The sequence below is a fragment of the Myotis brandtii genome, unplaced genomic scaffold (assembly GCF_000412655.1).
Source record: "Myotis brandtii unplaced genomic scaffold, ASM41265v1 scaffold441, whole genome shotgun sequence".
In the NCBI taxonomy this organism is placed as follows: domain Eukaryota; kingdom Metazoa; phylum Chordata; class Mammalia; order Chiroptera; family Vespertilionidae; genus Myotis; species Myotis brandtii.
Window position 1 is genome coordinate 3,011,157 of NW_005366873.1, and position 14,822 is coordinate 3,025,978.

Here is a 14,822-nt window from a genome sequence, read left to right on the forward strand (position 1 = left end):
CCCGGAAGTGGCTGTCACGGAGGCTGCGCACCGGGCCGGAGCGGGATTCCAGCGGCGAATGCGCCGGCGGAGACCGACTCTTGGTCTCGGGTCCCGCACTCCAGCCTCTAGCAACCGGGATTTGCGTTCTGCTTGTTCTGGACCGAGGTGCCCATGCTGAAGTCACTCGAAAAGGAGAAAATGTGTTCCGGGTGAGCCCAGGCCGCTCCGGAACTGCGATGGCCGAGGAGGGGGCACCAAGGACCAGACTGAGGTGGGAGACCAGGCTGGGGATGTAACCATCATTTTGGCGGTCTCCACGCCACCGAGTTTGGCCAGAATCTCCAGTGCTTTGGGACCAGCCACTCTTCCCAGGATGTTCCTACCCCGAGTGAGGATTTCTAAGAGCTCTACTCCGTGACTCGGGCGGGAAACTGAGGCACAAGGCAGCGGCATCTGTTGCGTGGAAGTCTTTATCGCCCTACACCCCAGAGCTTCTTCCCTTGACTCACTGCGGTTCCATCAGCAATACCCGTCTCCAAAGCTTCCCGGCTCTCGCTGCGGAGGGAACTTCCTCTTCTTTTTTCCTAAAATATCCTCATTCATGTTCTTTTTTTCATGAACGCCCCCAGTCGTGATTTCACACACAGCTCTCTCTCCTCTCCTTGCATTGACCTTTGCTTTCACTCTCTCGCTTCCTTACATTTGGCCCAAGTAGACCCTTAGGTTGGTGTTTTGGGGGCAACCACAGGCAAATAATGTGGACCATGCCTGGCTCATACTTGACTTAATTTGAGACCGGGTGAGAGGTGGTGCAGAGCTCCGTAAAGGGAGTCCAATGACTGGGTTAAGCTATTTCGTTTGACCTGGATCTAATCACCTAGGCTCTCCAAGCCAACTTCTTTTCTCTAAGTAAGGAAGCTGGATTAGCTCAACTCTAAATCCCTGCTTCCCAGCTGTAAAATCTTTGTCTCCTCAAGCCAGTCACTAAACGTTGGACAATCACAGTACCCAGACAATCACGTATCCAGTTTACATGCCATTTAGATTTGAACCCTATTTTGGGTAAGATAAAAATAGATGTTTTGGTTGGTTGTTGTTTTTTTGACATTTGACTAGCTATCCACGGTAGTGCACTGGTGAGATGCTTTTGTTTAGGTGGTTATGGGAGTTAAGTCTAGTGTGTAATAAAATTTTTTACTGAACTTCCTCATTTTCTTTTCTTTAGATTGGGTTTCAAACCAAGATACTGGATTCTCCCAGTTCAGATAAAGAGCTCTGAGCATGTAACAGTGAAAATGGATAACCTGCATTCACAGCGCACAGACTGAAGACATGACACTTAAGGAACACACGTGGACTTGTGGCACATGGATATGTGTGCACAAAAAGAGGAAATCTGTAATTCTTTAAAGATAGGAAGACATTCTTCCTCACCAACATGGGTACTTTCTGCTCAGTTTTCAAGTTTGAAAATCTCCAAGAATTAAAGAGACTGTGCCACTGGGGCCCCATTATAGCCCTTGGTGTTATAGCAATATGTTCTACGATGGCCATGATTGACTCTGTGTTGTGGTATTGGCCCTTACATACAACTGGAGGAAGCGTGAATTTCATCATGTTGATAAATTGGACTGTCATGATTCTTTATAATTACTTCAATGCCATGTTTGTTGGTCCTGGCTTTGTCCCTCTGGGGTGGAAACCGGTAAGAAAAAGATCCCTTTAGAATTTAGATGATGAATTCTAATGATAACCTCATGATAATTTAGTTTTTGCTTTATCTTCTAGCCAATAATATCTAACACAGACTGCTTTTTGCTGTAGTGGGGACTAAGTGCATTGCAGTTACTGGTCCTTTGAAGCTCAGATTATTTATTTCATGCCTGTTTAAAAATACTAATCTAAATCAGTATTTCCCAGAGAATTTTCATTTTATATTTGTCTTGCATTGAGAAAAAAATAAAATAAACATGGAGGGGTGGTGATGAGTCCATGGTCATAAGTTTAGGAAACAATGCATATCACATACACTTTTCTTATTTATGATTTCACAATGTAGTTTGGTTCTATAATCTTTTTACATGTAATACATTAACATCCTCAGAACTGAGGAAAACTTGAAACTTTGGTTTAAATCATAAAGTTTTTAAATCATTGCAGTGAAGATTGGGAAGTACAGTATGAATCAATTTATGGCTCCTTAAAATTTGTTAGAAAGTTTATGCTTATGAATTTCCGTATTCCTTGTTGAGGGACATCGCTTGGTAGCTTGGTAGAAATGCAGAATCTTGAGCTCCACTCTACTGAGTCAAAATCTGCATTTAGTGAAATCTCCAGATGATTCTAAAATATGTTAACATTGGAGAAATACTGGTGTATTGTATTAAGTAAATAAAGAAATGGGTAAGACAATTCATATTCTGAAAAATCTTGTGTAACTGAGGAGAAAAACCAAGGCACTTTAGCAAATAAACACAGAGTAGAATATGAGGAGTGCTGGCGAAGTTAAAAGGAACTGTCGTTTTCAGTTGGGGACCTGTGGGAGGAGTGGGAATTTCCAGAGGAGATGGGAAAAAGGCTTTTCAGGATTTCAGGTTGAGTGCATATTCAGAAACAATGGACAGATTATGTAGAGCAGAGAAGGCTGAAAGAAAGGCAGATTATGGAAGGCCTCAAATACATGAGAAATTGTTAGTCCATAGGGAGTTCTTAGAGGTTTTCAAGCAGAGCTCTGACATAATCAGAATTGTGTTATAGGATGAATCCCCTACTCTAAATACCCGCTGAGTTGTCAGCTACCTTTTTTCCTGAACTCCTCCCATCCTACTAAGATTTTGCATAAGTAGAGCCAGCTGTACTCAGTGGTAATGGACTAGGATGGCGCATAGGGAAGAGAAATTAAAAATGACTTCTGGGTCATTGGGAGAGTGACGGTGCTGTTACCAGAAATTTTATACTTAAAAATATTTTAGCTCAAATAAAAGGATTGAAAGTGTAAGTTAAGATTCCATCCCTCCCCCACCCCCCATGAAAGAAAATTAAACCATAGGAAAGCATTTATTCATAAGGCTTGTTATTATTTAGGATTAGAGGCCCAATGCACGAAATTCGTGCCAGAGTAGACTTTCCTTCCCCCGGCTGCCATCACCGGCTTCCCACTGGCACCCGGGACCCGGGCTTTCCTCTGGCCACTGGCAGGCACCCGGGACCCGGGCTTCCCTCGAAGCCCCAGCTTGCTCCGGAAGGTTGTCCGGTCTAATTAGCATATTATGCTTTTATTATTATAGATATTATTATAGATTGGTTATCTGATGTATTTTTTGTTTATGTTTTGCTGCCAAGGAAAATTCTCAGGATAGCATGTACCTCCAGTATTGTCAAGTCTGCCAAGCATACAAGGCACCGCGGTCACATCACTGTCGAAAGTGTAACAGGTACTGTCTTTGCCATTCACTTTAGGGACTGATCACCTCGACAAGTGGTCTTTTGTTCTTTCTGCCACATCAGTCCTAATTTTATTCTCTGCAAGGTGGCTACTTTATAAACAACATTGTCAAAATACTTGTGTCCATAATCTCCATATTATTCTTAAATCATCAATTCTGATAATAAATACATCTCTTTTGTTATATGTGAAAGACTTTTCTAGAAAATACAGATTAACTTTGCTTCTTGCCCTGCCAAGAGCATGGTTGAAAGTCATATCTGCAAATTGTTGCCATAGATCATGAATTAACTTCGAATTGTTCTGAGTCTAATTATAGAGGAGAGCTGCTTTTTTTCCTTTATCTTGACTAACTTTTACACTTCATGCAAATCTAATAAATAATCCAGGTGCCTATTATCATAGTGTTTAATATAAAAAACTTAATGAGAGAAAAACTGAGTCACTATAAAAATGTGAAATAAGCTAGAACCTTTAAAAATGAACAGCTGTATCCACTTCTTAATAAGAACTTTTGATGAGAGTGTTGAGGTTTAGGGGAACTGTGGAGGCAAAGAAAGTTGGCTTGAGGACAGGAAATTTTCTAGCAATAAAAGGGAAGGAAGCTTGCTAAGACTTTGCTTATTATACCACATCTTATATTTAGTAGTTGCTTGTTTAACTCAGAGGTTCCACATCTAAAGGATGAGGACAGGAAGGAAGTTACATGCGTCTGCTAGGTCCCATCAACCCCAGTGGAGATTTTTAAGTGATTTTGTTGAGTCTCTATTGTACTTCACTTCAGTCACTGCATTTCAGAGCTGGAGAAAAACCAGGAACCATAGTCATTTCTTTATTATGAACCTCTCAGTAGGCCTCCTGACTTCTTCAAACAAATTCATATGGAGCAGACATCTTTTCATCAGAAGCTGTTTCAAAACCTGCCCTTTCTTTCCCTGTTTAGAATCTAAAAGAAGTCACTGTCCCGAATTGTTTAAAAACTCATAAAGATGTTTCTTTTTGTTTCATGAATTGTGATTTCTTTTTGACTTATGAACATGCTGGATTCCTGTTTGCTTGGTCTGTTTTTGTCAATCCTTACTTGAGGCTATGTTTTTATTTTAGAGACAGATGATGGGAGAGAGAGAAACATTGATGTGAGAGAGAAACATCAGTTGGTTACCTCCTTTATGTGTCCCAACCAGGGATTGAGCCTGCAACCTAGGTATGTGCTCTGACCGGGAATCGAACCCCACAACCTTTTTGGTATATGGGACGATGCTCTAACCATCTGAGCCACTCAGCCAGGGCTGCTTGGTCTTTTGAAGACCAAAGTTATTTCAAGTCGACAGGATTTCCTGCCTCATGTTTCATGTAAATGTTTCTTGTTAGGTGTGTGCTGAAGATGGACCATCACTGTCCTTGGATCAACAACTGTTGTGGTTACCAAAATCATGCTTCATTCACACTGTTTCTCCTGTTAGCACCATTGGGTTGTATTCATGCTGCCTTCATTTTTGTTATGACGATGTATACACAGCTTTATAACCGGGTAAGTGAAATGTTATAGTCATTTGTGCCAGATTAAATGGTTTATCAAGATTATTTATGAGGTCCCTTTTGCAAATACGTTTTCTATGATTTAAGTAGGGGAACACACTTTGCTTTACCTCTAAATGGATTCCTTTTTTAAAAGCATTAAAACTTAATTTTTTCTGGATTATTTTTCTCTGGAAACTCACCTTCTTAGCTCTGGTTGAATTGATAATTATTTTATTTGGTTTGTTTGTTTATTTATTTACAGTGGAACCTAGGTTCTCAAACTTAATTCATTCCAGAAGGCTGTTTGAAAACGAAATCATTTTTCCCCATTAGGAATAATATAAATTTAATTAATCCATTCCAGACCCACAAATAATTCCCTGTTTTAACCTTTCTTATATACAGTACATGACTAATATGCTATTTAATATATAAACACTTTAAAAACAAAAAGGACATGAAAATAAAAATTAAAATTTAACAAAAAGGAAATGAAATGTACAGTAAAAATGAAAAATTAATAAGCAGCAACAAAAGCAAAAAAACACAAAAATATTCACACCATAATTTCCTGAGATGTTTGCAAGGTGAGGTTTAGTGGTAAACTGACTCATACTTTCACATTCTCTCCTTTGTTTTTCGCCTGGGAGATGAGTTACTGACCATACAAGTATCCACATGAAAGGGTTGTCAGGTTGAGAATCGAATTGTTTGAGATGGGAGATGATTGAAAACCGAGGTTTGACTGTATGTTGATTCCAGAAAGAAGTGGGGGGGGGAGAGAGAGAGAAACATCGATCGGTTGCTTCCTGTAGATGCCCTGACCAGAGATCAAACACCCCAACTTTTGGTGTACAGGATAATGCTCCACCCAACTGAGCCACACCAACCAGGGCTGTTATGTAACTTACGAAATTTCAAACTTGGTAGCTATGGTAAGAATAATTAGGAGGGCAAAAAAAAGGACAAGAAGAAAAGACAGCATGAGGGCTTTCCTTCTCCATCCCATTCAGGTTGTAGTTGTAGTTCTTTTGTTCATTTCTAATTCCAGTGCCTAGAACAGCGGTCGCCAACCTTTCAGACCTCATGGACCACCAATGGTCCGCGGACCACCGGTTGGCGACCGCTGCCCTAGAATGTGGCCCATGGAGCAGGCACGGTCCTAAAATGCCCTGCAACAGATCGAGTCGATTTATGGGCAGGTAGTCATGAGATAAAGTTCAGGGGACACAAATTCAATGTCCTAAAGGGGCCTGCAAGGTAAATGAGGGACACAGCCCTCATGGGACTGCGGCACACTGGGGAACATGCCTGTCACAGAGAGGACAACCCATATTCCATTTCTGCCAGCTTTTCATGTTTAAGAATCCAGCCCAGTGATGCTAGATCTTACAAGAAGAAAAAAATCTGTTTTTTTTAATGTGAAGTTTCCTGATTTTTAAATGTGGGCACCTAACTAAATATTTTGAAACATTTTGCAAGCCAGGCCACATTTTGCCAATTTTTCACCTCTGGTTGTGGAACATGAGGGAAGAAACAGCTGAACCCCAGGCTGTCTTTTTTGCTGTGGAAGATTAAATACAGACAAGCAAAGAGGAGAGGGAGACACAGTTACAACTTAGATTAGTGTCTAAATTGGTGAACTTAGTGTTGTAAATGCAAATTAATGTTTGTGAGGTATGCCTAACACCTTTTGAGGGTGCAATGAAAAACAACCCCCAAAAAATAACACTTGAGAATAACTAAGAATGATATGGTGTATGAATGAGTCAGTATGAGTTCAAGCCACATCTGAGGATAACTAAGAATGATATGGTATGGTGTATGAATGAGTCAGTATGAGTTCAAGCCACAGTGTTCATTAGAAACAACTGTGTTTGCTTTGGCCACAATTTCAAGCTACCATTTTTGATCATTTTAATCAAGTTGTTTCAATTGTTACAGTAGCATAACTACTTAACGACAACCCAATTTTTCGAACGTATGTTGTTGTTTACAGCTCTCCTTTGGGTGGAACACGGTCAAAATTGATATGAGTGCAGCCCGGAGAGATCCTCTTCCAATTATTCCGTTTGGATTAGCTGCATTTGCTGCCACCTTGTTTGCCTTGGGATTAGCTTTAGGAACAACCATAGCCGTTGGGATGTTGTTTTTTATCCAGGTAAGTTTCTCGGTTACTTCTAGCTAAAAGCTGTGGAGTTATTGGGGCTGCTTGTAATGAGGACAGCCTTGATGCATCACCCAACCCTTTTTCAACTCTTAATGTAAAATAAGCTGATTTTGGTTATACTTCATGTTTCTATTAGCCTGTGATCAACTTCTTTGATTATTTTTTCCAATGCCTATACTTAGAAATCATGTTAAAAATAAACTAAAATTCTGTGGTGTAAAAACCTATGTAAATGGAATTAGTTATGTGTAGGAAAATCAAATAGAATTTGGACTGAATATATTCAACTTTTAAGGCAAGCAGAATACCTACGTTGACTGAAATGAGTCATGTACTTGTAATAAATAGATTAATCATATATTTAAGGTTAATTAAAACAGTGATGAGATTTTAATAGCAAAATACACTTACGTATTGATTGAATGAGTTATATCAATATTTTATTAGTACTCTGAAAACTTTATTCAGAAGATAATCCTTAAGAAACATGAATTATTATTAAAACAATATATTTAGATTTGCTTATGGGTTTTATTTTAAGAGGTGCTGTAGTACAGCGGTTAAGAAAAAGTTTTCAAATCAGGTGACCACACACTGTGTTACTTAACCTTTATCTTGGTATCTTCATCTATGGAATGGAGCGATACACACTATCACATAGGGTTGGTTAGTATGAAGATAATAATCTTTAATGAACCAAAGTTCCAGTATAAAATTTTGCTGTCTATTATTTAATTTTCAGATAAAAATAATTCTCAGAAACCAAACTTCTATTGAATCATGGATTGAAGAAAAGGTAAATTTAATACTTGTTTTCCTCAGTATCATTAAAGTACTGATTTAACTAATAGACCAGATTAACTAACAAATGCCTGGAAGTGAAAATTTGGCTACCAAATGGCTTCCTTAAGTCATTTGCATGCCACATAAAAGGTAAATATAGAAGACAGTTTGATTCATCCCCGGTTTAATGTAACTCCCAGAGAAATATGCTTCTCATACACTCTGAGAGGAGCCACACATTGAATTTGGGTGGGGGTTGATTTATACAATTCAGTAAACTCATTCATTTTACAGGTTGATTATTCTTTTAATTGAATTAACATCAATATCACCTCTAACTATAAGAAGATTTTCCTTAAAATACTGTCCCTTGATAATAAAATATTTTAAAGTATCATTTCTAGTTAGATTGACATAAGATTAACAAGTGTTTTTGCTCATGACCAATCTATAGTAATAAAAGTAATATGCTAATTAGACCGGACATCCTTTCGGACGACCTTCCAGACAAAGCCGGGCTGCATGAGAAGGGAAGCCAGTGCCAGCAGAAGGAAGGCCTACTTTTTCATGAATTTCGTGCATCGGGCCTCTAGTGCTCTTTATAAAGTGCCATGCTAAACCTAGGAATTATTTTAAAATTGGTGCTTTGCTGCTGAGTAAAAATTCAAATAAATGATGGTATTAAGTTTACAGAAAATTTATTGAAATTATCACAAACAAATTTATACAACAAATTTCAACTACGTTTTGTTCACTTATTGTAGGAATAAATAATGTATCTTTATACCACTAGGTGTCAGTGGAACTTAAGAAGATTCTAAGCCAGTATTGCCTTAAGTTAAAGCTAACAACTTAAATGCCTAGAATATAATTTATACAACTCAAATATTTATGTATATGCATAAAATGTACACATAAAGGCAAATATAAGTAAGTATATATATGTGTGTAGTGGTATTAAAAACTGAAAGATGTGCTAGCTTTTAAAAATAATTTTCATAAAATGATGACTTCCCTGTTACACCTTTCCTGGCCATTCCCATGGGTGTCACTGCACCCCAGGTTACAACCATTGCAGTCTAGTGCCCCCACGAAACAGTTCCTCCATTCTGAATAAACCCCCTGCCTCTTAAAGCTGTTTGTCTGCATCTCTGCTCTATACCTGGATTTTTTGGTCTGCTGAACCACAGGAACATTGAGAATTTCTTGTATGGAATAAAATTACTAACTTTTAATATGCACTTCTGAATTTATTCCTTAATAAGCTTATGAATTCTTAAATAAGCCCCATCTGTCATTTTCTGAATATTCTCATAGGAGGTTGGTGTTGTGTGTCAAGTTCTTCCAATATTGTGGTAAGTTTATTTAGCTCTTCTGTGTACACTAACATCACAACGAGGAGGAAGTATTTTAAGAGTGATACGAATTAGAGGAATAAATGTTCTCAACAGCATATTACTAAAAGCCATTTAAGGCATCTGCCTTCTTCCATCTTTGTTACCCACAGGCTAAAGATCGAATTCAATATTATCAGCTAGATGAAGTCTTTGTTTTTCCTTATGACATGGGGAGTCGATGGAAGAACTTTAAGCAGGTATTTACCTGGTCAGGGGTCCCAGAAGGAGATGGACTGGAGTGGCCAGTCAGAGAAGGCTGTCACCAGTACAGCTTAACAGTGAGTGTTTTTGTTCAAATAATCTTTCCTCTTTGCCTCACCTTCTTCCCCTTAACTTTCCCTTAACTCAGATGACATTTAGAGTAAAATTAATACAAAAATTTTCTCAGTATGTGACAAAATGAATCTAAGTTAATAATCTAAGAACTCTTTGTATCATGCCTCTCCTTTTTTTAAAATCTCTCCTTAACTCTCCATATCTGTGAGAGACAGTCCTGATTCCTTAACTTGGTTTTATAATATCTGGCCTAAAACTGCCTTCCAACTACTTCCAAACAGGAGTCATCTTTACCAGTCAGCCGAGTCTACTCAATAAACAACTTACACATTCCTGCCCCCTGATTTGCCTGCTGTTTTTTCCATCTCTTGACCTCCTCTCTGTTGGAATTGATTGAGACTGGTTTCAGTCCCACCTCTTCCCTAGTCCAACCTCTGCACCCTAGACTCCTCTGGACTGGGCACTTAGTCATATACTCTTGTGTGATAGCCCATGAGGTCTCATACTTTTATTTAATTCTTCTTCCTTCTATCTTTAACTTTACTTCACATGACTCTAGAACAGAGACTGTACTTTCTTCACTTTCCCAACAGCATCTGTGAATAAGTGGAGGAAAGTGAGTCAGTGAGGCGTAGTGATGACGTTCAGCTGAGACTCTTTTTTTGATGAATTTTGCGGGTTTCCTACTGCGTCTCTAAAGAACTGTGAATCTCTATCATCATCACTTTGAGTACTCGCCTGGGAGCTCCTTGAGGGCAGAGAGCACATCTCCCTGATCCTGGGCCACAGGGAGTGCTCTGTAAATACACACAGAAGAAGAAGTTAGTGAGAGAATACTGAGAAGAAAGCCCTGCTTCAGCCCCTGTTCTTAGTCATGGGGCCTTCTCTCCATGCTGAAAAAACACAGGTGACCTTTAAATTGTCAGCAGTTAAGAGATGCTGGGAAATTGGGAGTTTGTCATGAACCTCTGATATCAACATTGAGATAAGAGGCTTTTTATTTTTATATCTTCCAGATAGAACAGTTGAAACAAAAAGCGGATAAAAGAGTAAGAAGTGTAAGTAATTCTTTTGCAGTGATACCAATTTCTTTTTTTTTTTTTTTTTTTTTTTTTTTTTTTTGGTTAGGCTCTACAGTTTTATAGTTTTTAAAATTGCCTTTGAGTAGCTGCCAACTGTTGGCTTTTATTAAATAATATTTCTTAAAATGTTTGTTGAAATTTAATGCAACTCACTTTTGTTTTCATTTAAATAGTTTGCACTGGAGGTTTGAAGGGAATTTAGTCAATTTATATTGCCAACAGGAAAATAATTTGCCTCAATATAGCTCATTGGTATGAAACCCATCTTTATAGTTATACTGGATAATATCATGGCCACTGGCCACAGGTGTCCAAGTTTAAATTAATTAAAATGAAATGAAATAAAAAAATGTAGTCCCTTGGTTGCACCAGCCACATCAGAAGTGCTCAGTGGCTGCATGTGGCTGGTGGTTCCCACATTGGACACCACAGACAGGGAACATGGCCATTGCTGCAGAAAGTCTGATGGGACGGCACTCTCTAGAGCAGCCGTGGGCAAACTACGGCCCTCAGGATCCAGCCCGTTTGAAATGAATAAAACTAAAAACATCCCCAGTAGGGGGCGTGCAGGAGGCAGCTGATTGATGCTTCTCCCTCATTGATGTTTCTAACTCTCTATCCCTCTCCCTTCCTCTCTGTAAAAAATCAATAAAATATATTTTAAAAGCGCAGATGATGGGTAAAGGTTAAATTGTTCTTCTGATTACTGATGACAGGTTCGGTATAAAGTAATAGAAGATTACAGTGGTGCCTGCTGTCCTTTGAACAAAGGAATCAAGACATTCTTCACGAGCCCCTGCACGGAAGAGCCTCGGATACCGCTGCAGAAAGGGGAGTTCATTTTGGCCACGAGAGGGTTACGGTGAGTGGTGGAAAGCACTCCGTTGCCTCTTTAATGACGAAATTGGCCTAAAAAAGTAACTTTAATCTTTTAAATATTTCAGATACTGGTTGTATGGAGACAAAATTCTTGATGATTCCTTTATAGAAGGTATGAAAATGTAACAAGACTGCTGGCAATAATTTCAAATTTCCCAAGAATAACTTTAATAAACAATCCCATATCGCATGTATTAGGGGAACTAAAGAGAAGAGCACATCAATCACTAAGCAACAGAAGGAAGCTCCTTGTATTATGTTAGTTCTCCATAGCACTGGGATTTATTGGGTCTTTTTAGTGACGGCTAACATTTGAGCTCATGCCTAACTGTGGGACAGGCACTTGCATGAGTGCTTCCCGTGTGGTATTGAAGTCCCCATCAGTCCTCTGCGGTCAGCATGATCACTTATACTTTATTGATGAGGGAACTGAAGCAGAGACCGAGCCATTTTCCCAAGGCCACACTGGAAACAGGTAGAACCAAGCTCCAACCCCAAGCAGTCTGGCTCCAGAGCCCGTGTGCCAAAACACGTAGGCCATGTGCTCCCCCCCCCCCTTTTTTTTTAATATATGTTTTTTATTGATTTTAGAGAGAGAGGAAAGGAAAGGGATAGAGGTAGAAACATCGATGAGAAACATCATCCATCAGCTGCCTCCTGCATGCCTAGGGACTGATCCCACAGCCAGGCATGTGGCCTGATCTGAATCCAACCAGTGACCTTGACGCTCAACCACTGAGTCACACTGGCCGGGCACTCCCACTTTGAATGAACATCCCCATATCTCTCCCCCACCCCCACACACAGTGCCTCTCTCACTCTAAACATTATGTACCAGAGTGGTTAACATTTGTTAACATTAATGAATCTTCATTCACGCATTAAAATTGTTCCCTTTTAGAGTAAAGATTAACCTAGGATGCTCTTTTAAAAACACTGGGTTAATCGTAAATTAATCCCAAATGACAGCTTAGGCAACCTTGATAAAGACATTTCTATGTTAGAAAAAGTCTAAAAAGGAAATTCACAAAGGCTAAGGAAGATAGTTCCCTGAAATAAATGGAGTGTGACAGTTTGCCACAAACACCCTATGATCACACATGGGTAACTGGATGCCCATATTGAGAAGTGCCCCTCAACTCCACTTGGGGGCTGTTCTGAACCACATTAGCTCCTTTCCCAAATAACAGAATTGGGAAAATACCTGGTTTCTAGCTTGTTAGGAGCAAGCAGTTAAAAGCCTTATTTTTTCCCACTCAAACTGCTTATAAAAGATGATAAAGAGGGAAAAAATGTAAAGTCTGACTAATAGCTTATTGATTTGAAGTATAGGACTTATGGGTCTCGGTAAAGTCATTGCAGGGTATCTGACTATTTCACGTCAATTTAATTTTCTCAGGTGTTTCAAGAATCAGAGGGTGGTTCCCTAGAAACTGCGTGGAGAAGTGTCCCTGTGATGCTGAGACAGAGCAAGCCCTAGAGGGCGAGAAGAAAAACAGATAGCCACGATCAAAATCCAGTGATTCTTTAAGTCCACCCCATTACTTGAAAATTGTGCATATCACTAAAGAATTATGCAATGAGCCTACTCTGGTTAAGGTGTTCTTTTCCTCAAAGGTGCCCTAGTGCCATGATCTAAATATTGTTATGAACATTTTGAAATGGAGAAGCCATTCTGCATATGCCTTTGAATTCCTGCCCCTCTTGGCCACCTCTTCCTCGCCCCAAAAGGAAAAAACACTTCACCCCAGTAAGTCAATTGCATTTTCTCTAGGGTGTTTTACGCACTGCACACTATGGACCTCACTCGCAGATATTGTTCCCCCTTTGCCAGGAGCATCTGCATGTGATGCTTCTGTCCCATTTCCCCCTCAGTTGGTATTTCTTATGTAATATTCTAGATACTATAGAACTTAATTTGTCAGATTCAATATAAGCTCAGATTTTGTTACCTGTCTTTTAATAATGCTTATTTTGTCAAATCAAATAAAGATCAATGGATGTTCTCTATAAATCATAGTTTTTACTTAAAACATCTTTTTTCTTTTCGATGACTGAAAATGTTCGTCTTAGTTCCTTATGGAAAAGCTGCTTTACTACCCTGTCCAAAATTGGCATCTTTACATTTTTATTTTTATTACTCATCCTCACCCAAGGATATTTTTCCCATTGACTTTTAGAGAGAGGAAGTGAAGGGAGGGAGGGGAGCGAGAGAGAGAAACATCAATTGCTTGCCTCTTGTATGAGCCCCAACCTTGGCCAGGGATTGAACCTGCAACCTGGGTACTTGCCCTTTACTAGGAATCAAACCCGTGACCCTTTGGTGCTAGGGCCCACACTCCAACCACTGAGCATACCAGCCAGGGCAAAAAATATTGGCATCTTTAATCATGAGTCTTAAGACATACATATTTGCCTCTATAAATTAACCCCATTAATGGCCTGTTGAGATCACAGTATTCTAGGACACTTTCAACTGGGTGATATTAAACTGCTCTTGTACACTTGACTCTCAAAATCTGAAGCTTGTGCAGGTGGTAAGAATGCTGCTGGACTTGCATTCTTAAAGTCAGGTGTGTCTAAACACATGAGTGGAGTGACAGAAGTCACCTATTTGAATATTAATTCTTTCCAAGGCAGGGAACTTGAGCTCTGAGGGTCAGGCTTGTAACAGTTAACAATAAGGGAAGGGCACTTGGGAATTCAGCAGTTGCTGAAACAAAACTCTGCCCCATTTTAGTGAGGGCTAGGAAGGGAGACAAGCGAAAGACATGTCAGATGGAGTCATATATGTGAAGGTGGCAGGTGGGAGGGTCTAATGGAAGTGACATTTGAAACAAATGAGAGGACAAGTCACGTGCGTCTGGGAAGTCCTGCAGTTTAGACAGAGACAACAAGAACTGCAGGCTGGAAAGGGCTAGGAAGGGAGACAAGTGAAACATGTCAGATGGAGTCATATACGTGAAGGTGGGAGGGTCTGATGGAAGTAACATTTGAAACAAATGAGAGGACAAGTCATGTGCGTCTGGGGAGTCTTGCAGTTTAGACAGAGACAACAAGAACTGCAGGCTGGAATGTGCCTGGCCTGTTTGAGGGAAGGGACAGCAGTCAGTGCAGGAATGAGCGAGGGCGGTATGAGGAGGTCAGGAGGTAATAGGGGCTAGACATGGCAGGACCTGTAAGGTAATTCCTGCCTTCCCTTTGGTGACTGAAGACTAGACATTTCTTCAACTTTTCTGAGCGGAGTGTAGAAAGACCAGGAACGGCCCGGGCCAGCGTGGCTCAGA

The 14,822-nt window shown here is 39.8% G+C and overlaps 1 protein-coding gene across 4 annotated transcripts; it reads left to right on the forward strand.

Moving 5' to 3' along the window:
* The first annotated feature begins 29 nt into the window (after window positions 1–29).
* On the forward strand, window positions 30–13,549 carry ZDHHC6 (zinc finger, DHHC-type containing 6). 4 transcript variants are annotated; one of them, XM_005874525.2, is made up of 11 exons: window positions 30–253; window positions 1,208–1,687; window positions 3,325–3,416; window positions 4,799–4,958; window positions 6,948–7,109; window positions 7,861–7,914; window positions 9,409–9,576; window positions 10,591–10,632; window positions 11,373–11,518; window positions 11,601–11,647; window positions 12,935–13,549. In XM_005874525.2, exons 2-11 carry the CDS (start codon window positions 1,421–1,423, stop codon window positions 13,036–13,038), a joined length of 1,242 nt encoding a protein of 413 aa, XP_005874587.1. In that variant the 5' UTR covers window positions 30–253; window positions 1,208–1,420; the 3' UTR covers window positions 13,039–13,549. The 4 variants fall into 4 exon arrangements, with proteins under 4 accessions (XP_005874587.1, XP_005874588.1, XP_005874589.1 ...); XM_005874526.2 differs by having other exon boundaries at window positions 30–191; XM_005874527.2 differs by lacking the exon at window positions 30–253 and adding an exon at window positions 260–370.
* The last annotated feature ends 1,273 nt before the right edge of the window (window positions 13,550–14,822 follow it).